Genomic DNA, 17933 nt, shown 5'->3' on the forward strand with positions numbered 1-17933 from the left:
TTTTAAAAACTTTTAATTAAATTTGATCTCGTATTTCTTTTATTTATTTATATATATATGTCGGGGTAGAGGATGTCACAAATGGTGTATTAATGAATCACAAGCTTCAACAACCACATTCATGACTACACACAAAAGAAGGGAGTTAAGCAGTCATACATTTACAGATCAAGAGAGACACACTTATCCAAGGCATATATACGGTTCAAAAGGTTTTCACAATACTAATCCACACATCAAGAGAGAAATAAGCTTATTAACAACATACACCTAGGAAGATAAGGGTTCATTAAGGCATTATCAATTAATATCAAGACTACTTGCATTGCATAATAGCTTGCCATAATGTCCTACCGCACATTATGGTATATCGGACATTAAGGATACAAGGCATATCACGAGCATCAATTAGTTTCATGCAATCATGTGAAAAAAAACAAGCAACAATTCCAACATAAACAACAAAATAATCACAAGAAATCACACAGAGTGTACAACACACTGGTTGAAAGGTTTGACCTGCTTTGATATCACTAAACCTGACACCCTCTACCCCGATATACATATTTATATAATAAAATACATGCAAAAGTGGAATTACATAAAAGAGATTTTATTTTCTGAGCATAAAATAGTTCATGTATGTTAAAGGTGCACATCCATATTAATCATCAAATTAAAAACTTATCAAATAAGAGTATGAAAACATCTCTGGCCCAAAACAAGGCCGCCTAATTTTTTTTTTACAAAATAAAGTAAGTTAAGCAGCGGAACAACATAAAGTAACATGTTTAGAATATTATGTAAATAATATAGAAACCCATGCTTCAATGCCACATCCTATCAGATTGTTGTGTCTTAGCGTCTTCTAGCACGAGGTTCTTTAAAGCCATCCACCTAACCATCTATTCCCCCAAACACAAGATTTGAGATCATCACAGGATCCAAACAGAAAAAATACACAAGGAGTGAGTTATCACATTCTTAAACAGGTAGAGATAAATGAAAGCATATACATATATTATTTAAGTATAACAAGCTCAACTTAGCATAATTCACATCATTTTACCAATCATTGCGTAACATCACTTGTCCCAAGGATTTAATCACAAAATCACATTCCACACCTTCACAAAATCACAACGCATCTCAAGTACAACACAACATCTCACACTCACATAATTCATTACACACGATCACGTAACAAGTCACAATGATTATTACACAGATGTTATGTAATAGATACACTAAGACTCAATCATATATGCAATGTGGTACCATGTTAGTGAAAAAACTCGTTGGGCGCCTAGGAGTACATGAGAAGATGGACCACACACTTGAAGTCAAGTCACTTTCACAAAGTTTAACTGAAGTTTACACTACTAAAAAAAGGACATTCCACGATACAATTTTTATGACGGTCATTACGCAAATGTCTTAAAAATATATGGGTTGGCATTTTCGTAATTTTAAGCTGCTATACGAAGATGGTGTTACTCAAACCCGTCTTAAAATTACTTGTTCGACGATGGGTACTACAACAACGTTGTAGAAAGCTCAATGATATTTATTTTATAAAATAAATTATTTTATTTAAAATGATTTAAGACGGTGCGAATATACACCATCTTTGAAGCCAAAGAGACAAGAACGGTGATTTTATAAACACCGTCTTTAATTGGTTTAATTAAAATTAAAAAATAATGCCCGTGTCTCTTTATTTGCACTCCCGGAAGGTTCTAGATCGATCGAGAAGAGTAGCTGTGAAGAAAGAAGAATACCAAGTGTTTGAAGAACTTGGGCAAGACCGTTTTGGCATCGTGTTCGCCTGCTTCCAACAACGAGGACCGCCGCTACATCAAAATGGAGGCCTTGGAGGTTGGTGGCGTGGTGGTGGTGGTTGTCGCCAGGAAGGAGGCGGAAAAGAAGCAGCCGCTGGAGAAGAAGTCGTTGTCGTAGTCGTCGGAGAAGAAGTTGCAGTCTGGTGGAGGAGGACATGGTTGACGGAGGGAAAGTGGCACGGTGCTCCACAGATCTCAAATCTAAAATAAAAATACTCTGATTTCAGATCTTAGAAAACTCAGATCTTAGCTAGATTTTACATAGAACCTTCTTGTGATGGTCTTACTCTACGACAGAGGTGGCTTTGTCAGTGGTGGCGATGGTGCAATGAGGCCGACGGGCTTAACCGGGGAAGAGTGGTCAGAGAAGACGAAGACGCAACAAAGGTATTTTTGTTAGTTTTTGTACTTAAGTTGAATGACCTGTCAAATTTTTCATATTCTATCAGTATGGGTAATAACACATAAATTGCTTGCGTTATGTGTTTAATTCTATCCTTGTGTGTGTTTATGTGTGTCTTGCCCAGGGCAGCAAGGATGGTCTCTGTCCACTTGAAAAGTTAGAAGCCACTCGGAAGAAGATGAAAGCACCCAATGAGCTGCATATATGTCATCGATGGTGGTGACCACTCTTTCAAGATTGGTAAGAAGCACCTGCAAGCAAACAATTCCACCCAAGATGAAGCTGAATATGTTGTTGTGCTGGCTATTGCTGCTTTCATTTCCAGGTCCCTTGAAGGATGAAAAATGCCCCTGAATTCTTCAGCGTATCAAGGTTTGTATATAAGAATTGTTGTATCTTGCATGGTGTTAATCTTGGCCTTGTTGGCAGGCTTTAACTATACTTTTGGGGATTTTTAGTGGAATAAACATATTAATTCCTTGCTGACAAAATTGATTAACATATGGCGATGACTGTTAGTTTAACTAAATGCAGTTTTATATATCAATGTTTGCCCTTGTTTGGATTGACATTTTCATCTTAGAGAATCACAATACACGCCATGACCGTGCTTTGAAATTTATTTCAACCTTTAAATTATTAATATGGATCAACCTTTATGATTGCTGTTTTTCTTGCTTATTGCCTACTGCAGGCTCCTTCTACGTGAGTAATCAAATGAATTTATTTTGTTTAGTTTGATATTTTCCATCTAGTTATTGTTTTTGGATGTATATATTAGTCTTGTTGCTTTTATTATATTAAATTTAGTTGTCTGGTATATTTGTTGAGTTTAGATTTAGATCCCAAGTAGAGGTCTTAAGTATATCTTAGAGGGGATTGAGTATCTTTGTACTAATTATTATATTATTTTTTTCAATATTACCTTTGTAAATGCCATACTGACCTTTGTAAATTGTCTCTGATGATATCCTTAATTTTCTTCTTTTGCTGCCACCATGTAATAAGAAGATAAAGTTGGAAATTAAATTTGTATCCACTGCACTCCATTAGTCACCTTTGTGGCTGCCAAACAATGGTGAGTGGCTTTCTTCCATTACTTCATTAAAACTTCTCAAAATTAGAGCAGTATTCCTTTCAAAGCCTAATAGTTAGTTTTTTTAACCAATCGATCAACATTGAAACTTGTATTTGCTAAATTCATTGGTACTGCATAATTTGCTGATATAGGGTCTGCTAAGTTGTGTTTTAACGTCAAAATGTGGTTGGTGTTTAGTTACTTTGCTGCACAAGGTTAAGAGGCAAGTGTGAACCTAAAAGTCAAGTTTGGAAGATATATGCATTATCCTGCGTATTGCTCAAAAGTTGAACCCTTGTGCTAGCTGTCCAAATTAGTTTTTCTGTGTAAAATGGCCTTAGGAGATGCATTAACATATTTATGTTATTAGATTAATACTCTGCACCGTAACGTTCTCCTGGACTTTCTGGGAAAGATGGACTAAGTGAGAGCTATTTGAGGGATCTTCTCCATGGATCTGAATATGTTCTTACATATGAAGATAAAGATGGAGATTGGGTGCTTGTGGGTGATGTTCCTTGGGAGTAAGTTATTTCTCCTATTGTCATGATTATAATTATAATTTATAAATTTTAAGATAACGTTGTCTTTCAATTAAGATAGTTCCGGTTGAACTTGTTAAATCTTTTGTTGTTCACTGATTCACCACATGCTAGTATTTTGTATTTTAGGAATTTGTCTTAGGAATTATAATAACTTATATTTTGTATGAAATTGTCTTTGGAATTTTTATTTTCTTAATATATTGTAATTAATATTAAAATTTAATTTAAAAATTAATATTTAAATGATAGATTAAATATAAATAATACATAAACCTCTTATTTTTATTTAATCTATCATTTAAATATTTATTTATTAAATAAATTTTACCAGTAATATTAATTACAATCATGTTAATATATATTATTTTTAATTATTTATATTTTTTCTGATGGGATATCAATCAGAAAAATATTAATAATTAAAAATAATATTTAATTCAATGACGATACTTACACCGTCTTTAAAAGTAAGCATTTTAAGATGTTGTTGAGATAAGCACGTCTTAGACGGTGTTATAAACGCCTTTGAAAGGAAACATTTTAAGATGGTACTTACCTTAGCAACATCTTTGAAAGTTGCTCACTTCCTAAGGTGTATTTGGACCCATTGTTGAAATTTTTAACATTCAACGACGTCACATTCTACGACGGTCAAAAATCGTTGTTGTATCCTTTATTTGGCCGTCTTAAAAGCACTTTATATTAGTGTTACTTTATTCCCCTTTGAAAATGCTTATATAACTCAAGGCACACCCTACCTTTCAATCTCCTATTATCTTAAAGATACGAGCCTTATAATAGAAAAGGAGCCACAAAAAAAAGCCTTCAAAATCATATCTTGTCACATCATTTCATTTCAATGCTTCTAAACTGACTTTGCCTTAAAGCTTAAAATATCTCCTTTATTTTATTCATTTCACTCTTACTTAGTGCTTTACTAAGACTTCCAAAACTCATTTTTAATTATAGAGTCTGCTAATTAAGATATTTATCCAAACTAATCACTTTTTTTTAGTAAAATCTTATCTTATCTATGTCTAATACTCTGGACTTTTTTTTAAAATTTACTTGAACCTACCTATATGCAACTACATCTGGGATGATTCTGTACTTTTATTAAAAACATGTTATTAAAAACAAATAGAAACTTTTATTAAAAAATTATGTACAGTCTTATTATTTTTTTTATTTTTTTATTTTTATCTTATAAATATATTATATAATTCATTGTATCTATTAACCTAAAAATTTCATTTAACTAAAATATATATTTATGTTAAAATTAACAATAACTTATAAAACTTACATCACTTGCTGTCTAAGCTAATGTGAAATCCACCGTGCGTATGCACCATTTAAAAACTAGTTATATCCTATGGAGATCGATTAGCAAGGTGCCACTGAAATGGCATGCAAATACTGCCAGGGCGAGTTGCGTCCTCCTCACTTCACCTTCTGCCACGTAATTCCAAAGCTGCCACACAATGCTGTTCTTTCTCTCTCTAACTATTTCTGATTTTCATTGCAAATCTGTATATATTTCTCTGCTGCGTGTGGGTGCAAACACTGCTTTTAAAGTAGTTTAGAAGATGAACCCTCACAGCCTCTTGGCTTCTGCAGCGATAAACATAGGCTTGGCCTTGGTGACTCTGCCTCTGTTCTCCGTGCTCAAGAAGCAGCCTTCCAACGCTCCCATCTACTACGCTCGTCCTCTCTCTCGCCGCCACCACCTCCCCTTCGACGACTCTTCTTCTTCTCTCAACCGTTTCCTTCCTTCCCTCGTTTGGCTTTCTCGCGCGTTCCGTGTCACCGAAGATGAGATCGTCCAAGCTCATGGCCTCGACGCTCTCGTCATCATCAGGCTCTTCAAATTTGGGTTAGTTCTAAGTTTCACTCTCACTCATTTGTGACTCACACCTCTTTGTTTTTTTTTTTTCTTTTTGCTTTAATATATTTTTAGTTCCTGCAATTTAGCGATTTAGCGATTTTATCATTTGTGTCCCTGTAATCTTCTTCCTTTTTATTCCATGCAAAGTGTGATAAAACGCTCTAGATAACATTTTTTTACTATTTCATGCAAAGTGTGATAAGACATTTTTTTTAAAAAAATTTCCTTTATTTTGCGTAATTTTACTATTTTATTCTTACATTTTTGTTTATTATTTTTTTTGGCTTGCAGCATTAAGTTTTTCACAGTGTGTTCTCTTGTTGGGTTGGTGGTACTTCTCCCTACTAATTATGGTGCCCAGGAGGTTCAAAATGGGAGCTACTTTACAATGGATTCTTTTACAATATCTAATGTTAAAAGAGGTTCTAATAGGTGAGGTTATATGGATGGAAGGTCTATAAAGGGTTACTTGCATGATCATCTTCTGTATGCATGATCATCTTCCTAATGTTAACGGTTTTGGTGAATTGGACATGGTAATTTTGAATCTCTAATTTCAATAACTTTATGAAACTTAAAACAAGGTTTTGACTCTTTTAGAGAAAAATGTTCAATTATGTTAAGTTCTAATCCCTTCGATTTATTATTCAACAACTCTGTTCCCCATGTGATTTTTTGCTCTGTTTGTTGACTTCTTTTTCCCTTCTAATTTCAACATTAGGAAATCTCGTATGAAAAACTGTTGAATAATTTTACTAATGCTTCTATGTTTGATAATGCAGATCATGTCATATTGAAAATCTTTCTAGTTTTAGAAACACAAGATTTGCTTAAATTATAGGGATATTTATTTTTGCCCAAGCTCTGCGGATGTTAAATATAAAAACCACACCTGTAATGGAGTTATATTTCCAATTTTTGATGATTAACAAAGGAGTGGATAGTAGCATTCAAAGATGGGTAATAACTCAACATGTTAACCAAATAAACCATTATTTTTGTTAATTTATCCTATATAATCACAAGGATATCCTAATATGTAACTCTCCCTTATATGTTACTGATTCTTTGGTAAAATATAAATCATGGATTACAATGGGTCTGGAAAATGTTTCATTTTTCATGTTTTTACTGGATGTTAGCAATCTGAAGAGACAGGGGCAAAGAGAAGCCTTGAAGGAAATGCTCCACTTTCACTTTCCACTCCTTGGGCCATTTCTTTTTTTGGTGTCTAGCATATTTGGTTTCCTCCATTATGGCACTAATTGATTTCAAACTCTCCGGCATAATTTGTATTTTGTTTATTAGATAAGGACAAATAGACTATCCTATGTTTGTTGTTACAGATGATGTGAGATTGATTGCCTCATTGGACAATTGTTCAATAGTCATTTGGTTTGTAGTTTTGTTATCATACCGGAGATGAACATTTTACTGCAATATAATACTTGCATTTAGAAAACCTTTCAATCAAAACATTTTTCTGGTTTTCAATGGTACTAGTATTGATGTTTGATTTATTTTGTTATATGCCAATACAAAGGTGAAAGGTTATGGTGCCTCTCAATTTTTTCCTCTTCAATAAATTGTCAATTTTTTTTAATAATCTTAAATCCTGGACAAGGTAACAGTTCATGATTTTGGCTGTTGTATTGCTCATTTTCTGATCTTGTTATAGTATTTATGATTTAGCCCAAATGTAATTCTGTTTCACATTTAAGTGACATACAAAGCATTAAAACTGATCTGTTTCATGGTTTTCTAACAGGCTTTGGGTGCATTTTGCATTCCTGTGTTTTATATCTTTATACGGGATGTACCTACTATATAAGGTGAAATTCTCAGTTGGTTAACCATTGTGATTTTTGTCAAAACAACACTTCTCAGAAGCATGATTTACATTTTTCTAACAATAATGCTCAGAAAGACATGCTTGTAATTTTAGAGTATTAGAATAGCCATGATGATGATCAGCAAAGTTATTTTTTATTCTAGTTAATATTATTATTTCCATTATAAATAATCAGGAATACAATGAAATTTTGATTAGAAGGATTTGGCAAATTCAAAAGTTAAAGCATAGACCCGATCAATTTACCATCGTAGTTCGTGAAATTCCATTATGCATTGAACACAAGGCTCGCGACTGTTGTGTTGATCATTTCTTCAGTAAACACTATCCAAACACTTACTATTCCTATCAAATGGTTTACAACACAGAAGATCTTGAGGAATCGGTGGTAAGACATGCCATTATATGCTATACAATTTATAAGGCTTCAATATATTTTTATCTCTAATAAATATTCAATTTTTGCATTTGTATCCTAATAAATTTTTGTTTGCGTTGAATCCCTAATAAAATAACAATTTTTTTTTATTTTTTATATTTTGTTTTAGTCCTTAGTAAATCATTGAATTTTTTGTTTATTTCCTAATAAACTAGCAAATTTTGTTTTAGTCCATACTAATTACAAATGAAATTTTTTTATCAGGGAGTAAACAAAACATTCATTAATTTATCAAAGACTAAAAAAAGTTTCATGGACCAAAAACAAAAATGTTGTAATATTAGGGATGCAACACAAAACACAAATTTATTAGGGACCAAACCTAAAAATTGAATATTTATTAAGGTTTAAAAACATATTTAAACTCAATTTACAATTATGATTTCTTACCTATGATGTTTTTGAGTTGCTTGATAGTAATTTATCCTTAATTTGCTATTTATTAAGGTTTAAAAACATATTTAAACTCAATTTACAATTATGATTTCTTACCTATGATGTTTTTGAGTTGCTTGATAGTAATTTATCCTTAATTTGCTACATGCTAATCATGATGTGTTCAAATCTAAATCGATCCAAAATAAAAATAAAAAACCACTAAAAAACTGAAAACCAAACCAAACCGATCTTTTTGGATTTGTTTGGATGATTTTTTTCTCAAATTGTTTGGATGATTTTTTTCTCAAACCAATCGGTTTGGTTCAAATTGCAATTTGTGTTTTTGAAATTGAACTAAACCAAACAAAACCGCAACACTTAAAAAATAATATGTTTTTTATGATATGTTTGGTTTAAAATAAATAAAAATTTGACATAGTTTTATTGTAGAAGGTTTAACATATTAATAAATTTTATAAATTGTTATTAACAATTTTTTAATATAGTTTAATTTAAAAGATAAAAAGAAAGTATATAAAATTTAATGAAATAATGTTTTAGTAAAAATTACAAAAATCAAACTGTAAAATATTGGTTTGGATTGATTCAGATTATATTTTAAATGAAAATTGAACCAAATAGAATCGCATATTGTTTATAAGTTTGGTTCAATGACTTTTTAATGAATAACCGAATCAAACCGAGCATGAACACCCCTAATCCTAATCTTGAGCATTGGATAAACAGATTGTGTTTAAAAAAAGCATTTGGAATGCTCCATTTCCTAATATAGTGTTTTATAAATATACTTAGTTTTAGGAAACCATAATGCTTTTCCTTTGTTTTCTTTTCCAATCAGGGTTAGTAGAAAACTAAACACTCTACCATAGAATTTACTAGGGGATAACATATGTTCAATGCCTGAGAGATGCAGAATGCGTCTAGTGGCCCTAACTATGTGGAGCATAGACAGTTTTTCGTAGGAAGCTTTAGTTAAATTTACAGTTCTGTAACCTCTTCCGTGACAACTAGAAATAGCTTTCTCAAAAAACTTTCCATGAATTATGTAGTTCAAATTTGGAATTATACAGAATTGGAATAGCATAACGTCTTCCAAAAAAATATCCATATCTTGAATTTTGCAAATCAGCTAGTACTTTAATTTGGATCTAGCATATAAATGTTTCAAGATGAAAGTTGTTGAACCTAATTTTTAAGTTATAGGATATTCTTATCCTGTGTTTAGAGTCTAGACATAGTAATGGTGATAAAGCACTTTATTTTTCAAGACCCTGAGATTTAAAGCAGTGGATTTTTCACTGGCTACCTTCATTTTGAACATATATCTACATGAGATGAAGTGTATTAATTGTTCTCAAAATACATACACTCTGTTTACATTTAATGATTTAACGGAGTATTTTGCTGTAGTAATGGATAAAAACTATCCTCTTATTCAGTCATGGCAGGAACACTGATATGAACACAGATATTTATTTATTTATTTTTGTTTAAAGTATCAAAGAAGACAAATTTAGTTTGAATTTTTTAATGTGTAATGGATCCTCTCACAGATATTGTTACATGTAGAGCCAAGCAAAGTCTCTAGCAAGAAAAATAGAGGACTTGACTGAGAGTTCTATGGCCAAGAGACGAAAGAACAAGTTGTCACTCTTGGGTTTATTACATCAAGAGACTTCAAAAGCTGCTTTTCTTGAGGAAAAGCTTCAAGCACTTTGTCACAGGATTCATCAGTTACAATGCAAAGACACACTCCAGAAAAAGGTAGCAGTTTAATGTGTTATCATCATTTGAGCACTTATTGAGCTTATGTGTTTTCATCTCCTATTCTGAAAGTATTGTAAAAGTGTTTTTTTTCATGGCAAAAATTAGGCAAGTCACTTCCTATAATTTTCTTTTTAGCTTTTAAATATTTGGGCAAGCTTACGCAAAATAGAGAAAGGAAAACAATAGATTTGGATCAAGTTAGATACATTAAGGATTAAGATGGGAAAGCTTTGGTTACAGATCGAGATATCAAAGTGAGATGGGATAATTACTTTTACTGGATTCTCAATGGTGGACAAGGTTCAACTTGTAATATGGAAAGACTCTAATCCATGATACAAACAAAATTTTGATTACTGCGATAGAATTTGTGTTGGAGAGGTAAAAGAAGCCTTAAGAAGATGTATGATGATAAAGTTGTTAGCCCAGATGGTATTTTGAAGTTTGAAAGTGTGTAGAAGAGCAAAAACAAAATATATTATTTTGTAAAGAACTATGTTGGATCTTTTAGGAAAGAATTCCAGAAATAGGAAAGTAAGGATATAGAAGCCAAACTTATCAACTAAAAGTAGTGTCTTCTATTTTAAATTTTTGTGCACACAAATTATCAACTAATAAAATAATATTTAGATAGGAATACTTTATAGTGGTCATTACAATAAATACTGATAATAAGAGGATATTCAGTTTCCTCTAAATGATATATGTTTCCTATAAATCAAATCCTAATAAATCTATCATTAAATATTTTTTATTCTCAACAGATAATATTGAGTAAAAACCATGCAAATCTAAAGGAAAATAAACAATGTTCAAGAAGATTTAGTCGGTCAAGATTCATGGTGGTTTGGGGGGTTCGCATTTCTCTGCTTTGAACTTGGTGTACTATTTTAGCATTTGGATGTTTCAAAGGAAAATCCTCTCATATTCATATCATTATGACAACATGGGTATCTTGTGCAGATGTGTTTGCCTATTTATTTCTTTGAAAATGGAAGTAAAAATGATATATGAAGGTTTTATTCATTTTCTAATTGCAAAAGCTGAAAACAAAGTATCTTGAATTGTCTCATTCATTAGGAGTTGCCAGTTGCTTTTGTAACATTCAAGTCACGGTCAGGTGCTGCAGCAGCGGCTCATTTGCAACATCATTCACATCCACTTCTTTGGATCACTGAACTTGCCCCAGAACCAAGGGATGTTTCATGGAGGAATATGAGAGTATCCTACAGAGTGGTGCCGCTATATAAACTAGGTGTTCTCATTGCAGCATCACTGCTTACAGTTTTCTTTGCCATACCAGTTACTGCTGTTCAAGGAATAGCCAAATATGAGAAACTGAAGCAATGGTTTCCTCCAGCCAGGGCCGTACAGTTGATGTGAGAATCAAAACTATTGTTAGCCCTTTTGATAATTTAGAACATAAAACATTTGCTCGGACTTTAATTCCTTTTTGGTTAAATGTCAAACTATTGCATACATTTTATAATTTTATAGTTCAATAAATTCCTGGGAGTTTTAATGCATGTATGACTGAAGAGGAATTCCCTATGAATTGGAAAAACATATAGTGAATATTGCTTAAATATACAATGCATTTTCTTTCACTAATTGCTACATGGTAGGAATCTTCAATTGGCTTCTGTTTGCATCATTGGCTCTAACATATGAATAAGATAATTAAGATATATAAATAAGGGGAACCTGTCCTTCCCAAGCCCTCTATTCCTCATTCATCTATATTAATATTCAATGAACACATTTTCTTGATTCTATTAAATTTCTTTGTTACCTCCTATTTCTAAATTGGATTTCTTTCTTCTACAATTTTTCTCATGATTATTTGTCTGGCCAATTGTAGAAAGATTAACAAAAGGAAGCATACGTCAATGTAAAATACTATATACAAAAATCTAAGTGATTCATTTCAGAAATAGTTTTGTATCCAAGCCAAACATACATCTCTTTATTTTGGTTTCATGTCTTATATATACTGTGTAATTTATTGACTAGTTCCTAATGTAGAAAATAGAGTATTTGTTTCATTATCTTTTTCTTACATACAACATGTTCATTCATCAGACCGGGATTAAGCTCTATAGTGACAGGTTATCTTCCAAGTGCTGTACTCAAAGGATTTATATACATTGTACCGCTCACGATGTTTGCTATGGCTAAAATAGCTGGATGTATTGCAAGAAGTAAGGAAGAGATCAAAGCCTGCAACATGGTTTTCTACTTTCTGGTGGGAAATGTGTTCTTCTGGAGTGTGTTATCAGGATCCCTTCTTGATTTAATTGGACAGTTCATTAGTCATCCCAAAAATGTTCCAAGTCAGCTTGCTGGAGCCGTCTCCGCCCAAGTAGGTTGCTGTTTTCATATTTCTTACCCCTAGTTTATTCTCTCGAATTTGAGTCTGAACATTATTTCTTCCCTTCACAATAGTTTCATGAACTTTGATCAATAATATTGAAATTGAGGCTTTAAGGTTGTTTCTGAGACTGACCAAGGCACATTTTCAAGAAGGCTTAAATATATTTTTGATCCTTAATGAATATTCAGATTTTGCGTTTGTTCTCTAATAAATTTTTGTTTAATGTTAAGTTTCTAATAAAACATTAATTTTGTTTTTGATCCTTGATACTTTTTTTTAATTCCTAATAAATTAATAAATTTTTTGTTTGTTCCTTGATAATTTCTTTTTTATTTCGTATTAGTTGGAACTAAAACGAAATTCATTAATTTATCAGGGAGCAAATATAAATTTCGTTAATTTATCGGAAACTAAAACAAAATATGAAGAACAAAAAGTAAAATTAATTATTGTTTTATTAGGAACTCAATGCAAAACAAAAATTTATTAGGAAATAAATGCAAAAATCAAATATTTATTTAATCTTCTAAATTCATCTAACTTTCTTACATTTGGATAGTCTTCTAATGAGTCTTACTTCTTCTGTACTTGTTCCAGGCAGATTTCTTTGTGACATACATCTTAACAGATGGTCTGTCAGGGTTTTCTTTGGAACTTCTCCAGCCCGGCATGCTAATTTGGGATATTTTAAAGTCTTGTGTTCATGGATGTCAAAGAGAGACAAGTCCTTACCTTTATTCATTGCCTTACTTTAGAATAATCCCTTTAGTCTCTCTCTCAGTTCTAATTGGCATAGTGTATGCAGTAGTGGCGCCACTGTTGCTCCCATTTCTCATCCTTTACTTCTGTTTAGGTTATGTCGTCTATGTCAACCAGGTAAGTTCATCCGTATCTTCAAACAATCATTTCTTGTGTTTTCTAATTCAAAAATCACAGGCACACATAATTACATGCTCTGTTGCAGATTCTTTATTATGTGATTCTGTGTTAGTCTAAAATTGTTCACAATGAAAATAAAGCATTTAGAATGAGAGTTAGATGGCATTATGCAAGTTGGCAATATATAGATGCTATAAATGCAACGGTTGATAAACTTGATACTTGTACAAGATTCTTTGTCTGTACAGAAGAAATATGATTATTGTTGGAAAAATCACCTAAATTGTGGTCACCCTTAGATAAAGGAGGTGTATTGAAAGTCCCACAAGTAGCCATGGACAAAAGGGGATATGTTGAAATCTCGTATTGATTAAAGATAGTGTCGAAATAAATTATATAAGTGGGGAACAATCCTTATCTTAGAAGCCAGCTTTGTAGGGTTAAGTTAAACTCAAAACTCACTTTCTAACATGATATCAGAGTCTATCCTAAATAGGTCTCTGTTTCTGTCATACTCTAGGCAAGTAGCCTTGAGAGCTTGAGGGGATATTGGAAAAACCATCTAAATTGTGGTCATCCCTAGGTAGAGGGAGTATGTTAAAAGTTTCACACGATGGATAGTTGTGGGCAAAAGGGAACAAGTTAAATTTCCACATCGATTAAAGATAGTGTCGAGATAGATTATATAAGTGGAGAGCAATCCTTATCTTAGAAGTTGGTTTTGTAGGGTTGAGTTAGACTCATAATTCACTTTTTGACAATTATTATATGTTAGATTTGGCGGTCAATTCTCCCTTTGGATGCTATGAAGTCAGAAAAGGAACCCTTTACACGGGACACTCTTCAATTCACACACATATAGTAGCATTACCCATTTTGTTTTCTATGAATGCTATCTTAAGCAGTATAAAATTTAACTTTGCAGATTCGAGATGTGTATGAAACTACTTACGAAACATGTGGACAATATTGGCCATACATTCATCACTACATTCTCCTTGCAATCATTCTCATGCAGATTACGATGGTTGGGTTATTTGGACTGAAGTTGAAACCTGCTGCTTCTATATCAACAATTCCATTAATTTTGTTCACATGGATGTTTAATGAGTACTGCAAGATGCGTTTTCTCCCTTCCTTTCACCATTATACTCTCCAGGTAAATTTACTACTTTACTACTGACAATTATTAATGAGGACAGGCTATATACTATAGCTTAAGATAAGGAAAATGCTAACTAGTATTTTAAGACATTGATTAAGAAATCTAAATTAAGTAAAAAAACAATTGCTAAAAACTGTATTTAATGCATCCCCACCAAGGTTGCTAATGCATTTCTGTCGTGATTTCTAGTAAACACTTTCTATTATTCATTTCTTAACCAGTTTTGTCAAGGACATCAATTAGCAAGAAGCTTAAGATAATAAAAACTCTAAATGAGTTTAAAATTTATCATTGCATATAAGATTATGGTTTACACAAACCCAAAGGGTTGATACAATGGTTTAAGGTCCCATTACATTTACATAAGTGAGAACAATCCACCATATGTAAAATTTTCTTAAGCCTATGACAGTCAAGCACCGTGAACAGAATTAATCTCTAACTTAATGGGTTACGGAACACATGTGGTTACTGATCAAGACAAAAAAAAAAAAAAGATTATGGTTTACACATCAGTTGCTATTTATATATTTATAGTTTTTTTCTATATATATCTTACTGAAGCTATATTTATTGTTACGGATAGGATGCTGCTGAAAATGATGAACTTGATGAAAAGTGTGGTCTATTGGAGTTACATTATGAGAATGCAATTAATGCCTATTGTCCACCAGGTTTACGACCGGTGAATTTCATGGCATCAGAATCCAGCTCCACACCATTAGTTTCTTCGTGATCTTTCATTTGACATTTATGCTTTATTTATTCTCACTAGAAGAAAAAAACCACAATGAAGGTGTATAAAAGGAAATGCTAAAGGACACGGTCAATTCAAGGAATCTCAGGAAAATGTACTGGAATCCAAGCATTACGTTTGCCTTTTCCTTTCTAAATTTTAGCTTAATTTAGAAAAAAATAGTTTTCTTTTTGTGAAAGTCTGAAATTTTCCAAAACAGGAGTAGCTTATAGAATCGGTTTAGCTAATCATAATCTATGGAAAGTAGTAAAAAAATGGTTGAAAAGTAATATTTAATATGATGAAAAAAAGCACTCTGTTTCAAATGTTGTGATTGTTGATATTAAAAAATTATTGAGTTTCCAACTAATGCTCTTATGGTAATGGTTAGAAAACTGTTACGGAATTAAGCTGGCCAAGGATTAAGATTATTAGGTGAGCAAACATAGCTGCAAACGTTGTGTTCACAAAACTACACTATATCTATCTAGTGGAACTAGACAGAATAAGCTTTTTAAAAAGAATACCTTTTTATAGAAGCAAAGTAGCAATAAGTATAAAAGTGATGAGTTGATACGAGAATAGATAAGAAGGTAATTTTAGCTTACCTTACGCTTAGATTAATTTTGAGGAAGAAATTCCTATAAAAGTTGAGATGAATTGTAACAACCCAAAATTTCAAATGTTAGAAATTTAATAATAATAATAATAATAAGGGTTAATTAAGTGTTTAGTCCTTAAACTATGGGGGTTTTGAATTTTTTATTCCTAAATTATTTTTTTAAAAATATTTGGTTCTTAAATAATTTTTCATTATTATGAATAGTTCCTACCGTTAATAATCTCTGCTAAGTGTTAAGTTGTCTACTTAAGTGGTCATAGATTGTAAATAAGGAGGATGAATTGCTGCTTTGCATCGTAGATTTTCTCATGGGTGATTGTTGTACATTTATGGGTGCTTAGAGCGTTAGGGTTCGACAATGACTCTTCTCTTTCTCTTTTACATTTTAATATCATAATATTCTAATTATTTATTTAAATATAATAAAATTTATGTGACATGTATGTGACATACACATGACATTTGATTTATTCTTTTTATGACACTTCATCACTTAATAGAGGACATTAATGTTAGAGACTATTTTTAATAATGATAAATTCATTAAAGATCAATTTTTTAAAAAATAATAATTTAGGGACCAAAAATTCAAAACTACATAGTTGAGGACTAAAAACTTAATTAAACCTAATATTAATAATAATAATATGAGAAAAAAATAAATTAATTCAATAAAGGTGTAGGGAGTTAGAATATACAGGAGTAGTAGTAAAGTTATGAAAAGGATTGATTTTTTCTTTAAAGTAAGTAAAGTCAACTATAGTATATGGAAAGAAGTTGATTAAGTAAACTCATTAATGATATTGTAGTAAATATGTGTAATTTTTGTCTAGAATGAAAAATTAAGAGTTTTAATTACACAAAAAGTTTGCTTGTGAGTTTGTTATGACTTAAAACAGAAAATTAAATGTTGTAAGGTAATTACTGCTTTAGAAATTTTAATTAAGGTAATTAAACATTTTTTAAACAAACAAGATTTGCAAAGCATCTTAGAGGAGCCCTTCATACCAATTAGGTTGCCAACAAAGGTCCTACTAGTCCTCTGCTAGCAAATCCCAAAATTATTAAGTCAAAAAAGAGAAAGAACAAAAACATGGGGGGTACATAAAGCGAAAACCCTTGCAAGAGTTTGCCCCTGACATAGGGCTCTCTAATGAAACTGGGCATAGAATCCCACCAACTAAAACCTACTGATTGCAAAGTGTGATTTGCAAGACCATCAGCAGAACCATTACCTTCCTGGGAAATGTGTGAGACTTCAAAATGCATTGCCTTGGTGAGGTGAACATAGTTAATCCATCTTGTCCTTAATTTCTAGGGAACCATCTTCGAGTTTGAAAGCTTGAACTACTAAAGAAAAGTTACATTCAAGCCAAATATTCATCCATTCTTTGGTAGCAGCAATCTTAATTGCCAACATGGCTGCCTGAAGCTCACCACGGAAGGCAATGGATACATGAATTGATTGAGCAAAACAACCTAGCATATCTCCCATATGATTTCGAAAAATTCCTCCGCATGTCGTAAGTTCGGGACAACACGTAGCTGCTCCATCAGAATTGATCTTAAAACAACATTCAGAGGAGGGTGCCAAGACACTTGAAGAATTTTGGGAGCTTTCTTACTGTGACCTACAATGTGTAGTTTCCTGAAACGGGGGAACTCCATGATATTATTGAACATAATACCATTAGAGTGATTGCCCGTAATGGAAGTTGCTTCCATCACACGATGTAAGATATGAAACTGATAGCAATACCAGCAGTACCAGCAGACCAAGGAGGATTAGTAGAAGGCCAACTTACCTGCAGGAGTATGTGTGAACTTCGTGCTTCGAAGGCAGCTTAGTAGTAGTAGGAATCCTTCTATTAGATAAGTAAGAACCTGCATTGATTGTACAACAAAAGGGCAGAATCAGCCTGTAGATTCAATTGTATAAATACTA

At 32.2% G+C, this 17933-nt stretch overlaps 1 protein-coding gene across 10 annotated transcripts; it reads left to right on the forward strand.

The window, feature by feature from the left end:
• The first annotated feature begins 1973 nt into the window (after window positions 1-1973).
• On the forward strand, window positions 1974-15558 carry LOC114377559 (CSC1-like protein At3g54510). 10 transcript variants are annotated; one of them, XM_028336121.1, is made up of 14 exons: window positions 1974-2228; window positions 2369-2616; window positions 3256-3322; window positions 3693-3846; window positions 5488-5743; window positions 6047-6187; window positions 7524-7587; window positions 7783-7995; window positions 10015-10209; window positions 11293-11591; window positions 12295-12574; window positions 13184-13462; window positions 14391-14624; window positions 15217-15558. In XM_028336121.1, the coding sequence occupies exons 4-14, from the start codon at window positions 3774-3776 to the stop codon at window positions 15364-15366; spliced, it is 2184 nt and encodes a 727-aa protein (XP_028191922.1). In that variant the 5' UTR covers window positions 1974-2228; window positions 2369-2616; window positions 3256-3322; window positions 3693-3773; the 3' UTR covers window positions 15367-15558. The 10 variants fall into 10 exon arrangements, with proteins under 10 accessions (XP_028191922.1, XP_028191921.1, XP_028191927.1 ...); XM_028336120.1 differs by having other exon boundaries at window positions 3256-3846; XM_028336126.1 differs by having other exon boundaries at window positions 3256-3846; window positions 14484-14624.
• The last annotated feature ends 2375 nt before the right edge of the window (window positions 15559-17933 follow it).

The sequence above is a fragment of the Glycine soja genome, chromosome 11, assembly GCF_004193775.1.
Source record: "Glycine soja cultivar W05 chromosome 11, ASM419377v2, whole genome shotgun sequence".
NCBI lineage: Eukaryota > Viridiplantae > Streptophyta > Magnoliopsida > Fabales > Fabaceae > Glycine > Glycine soja.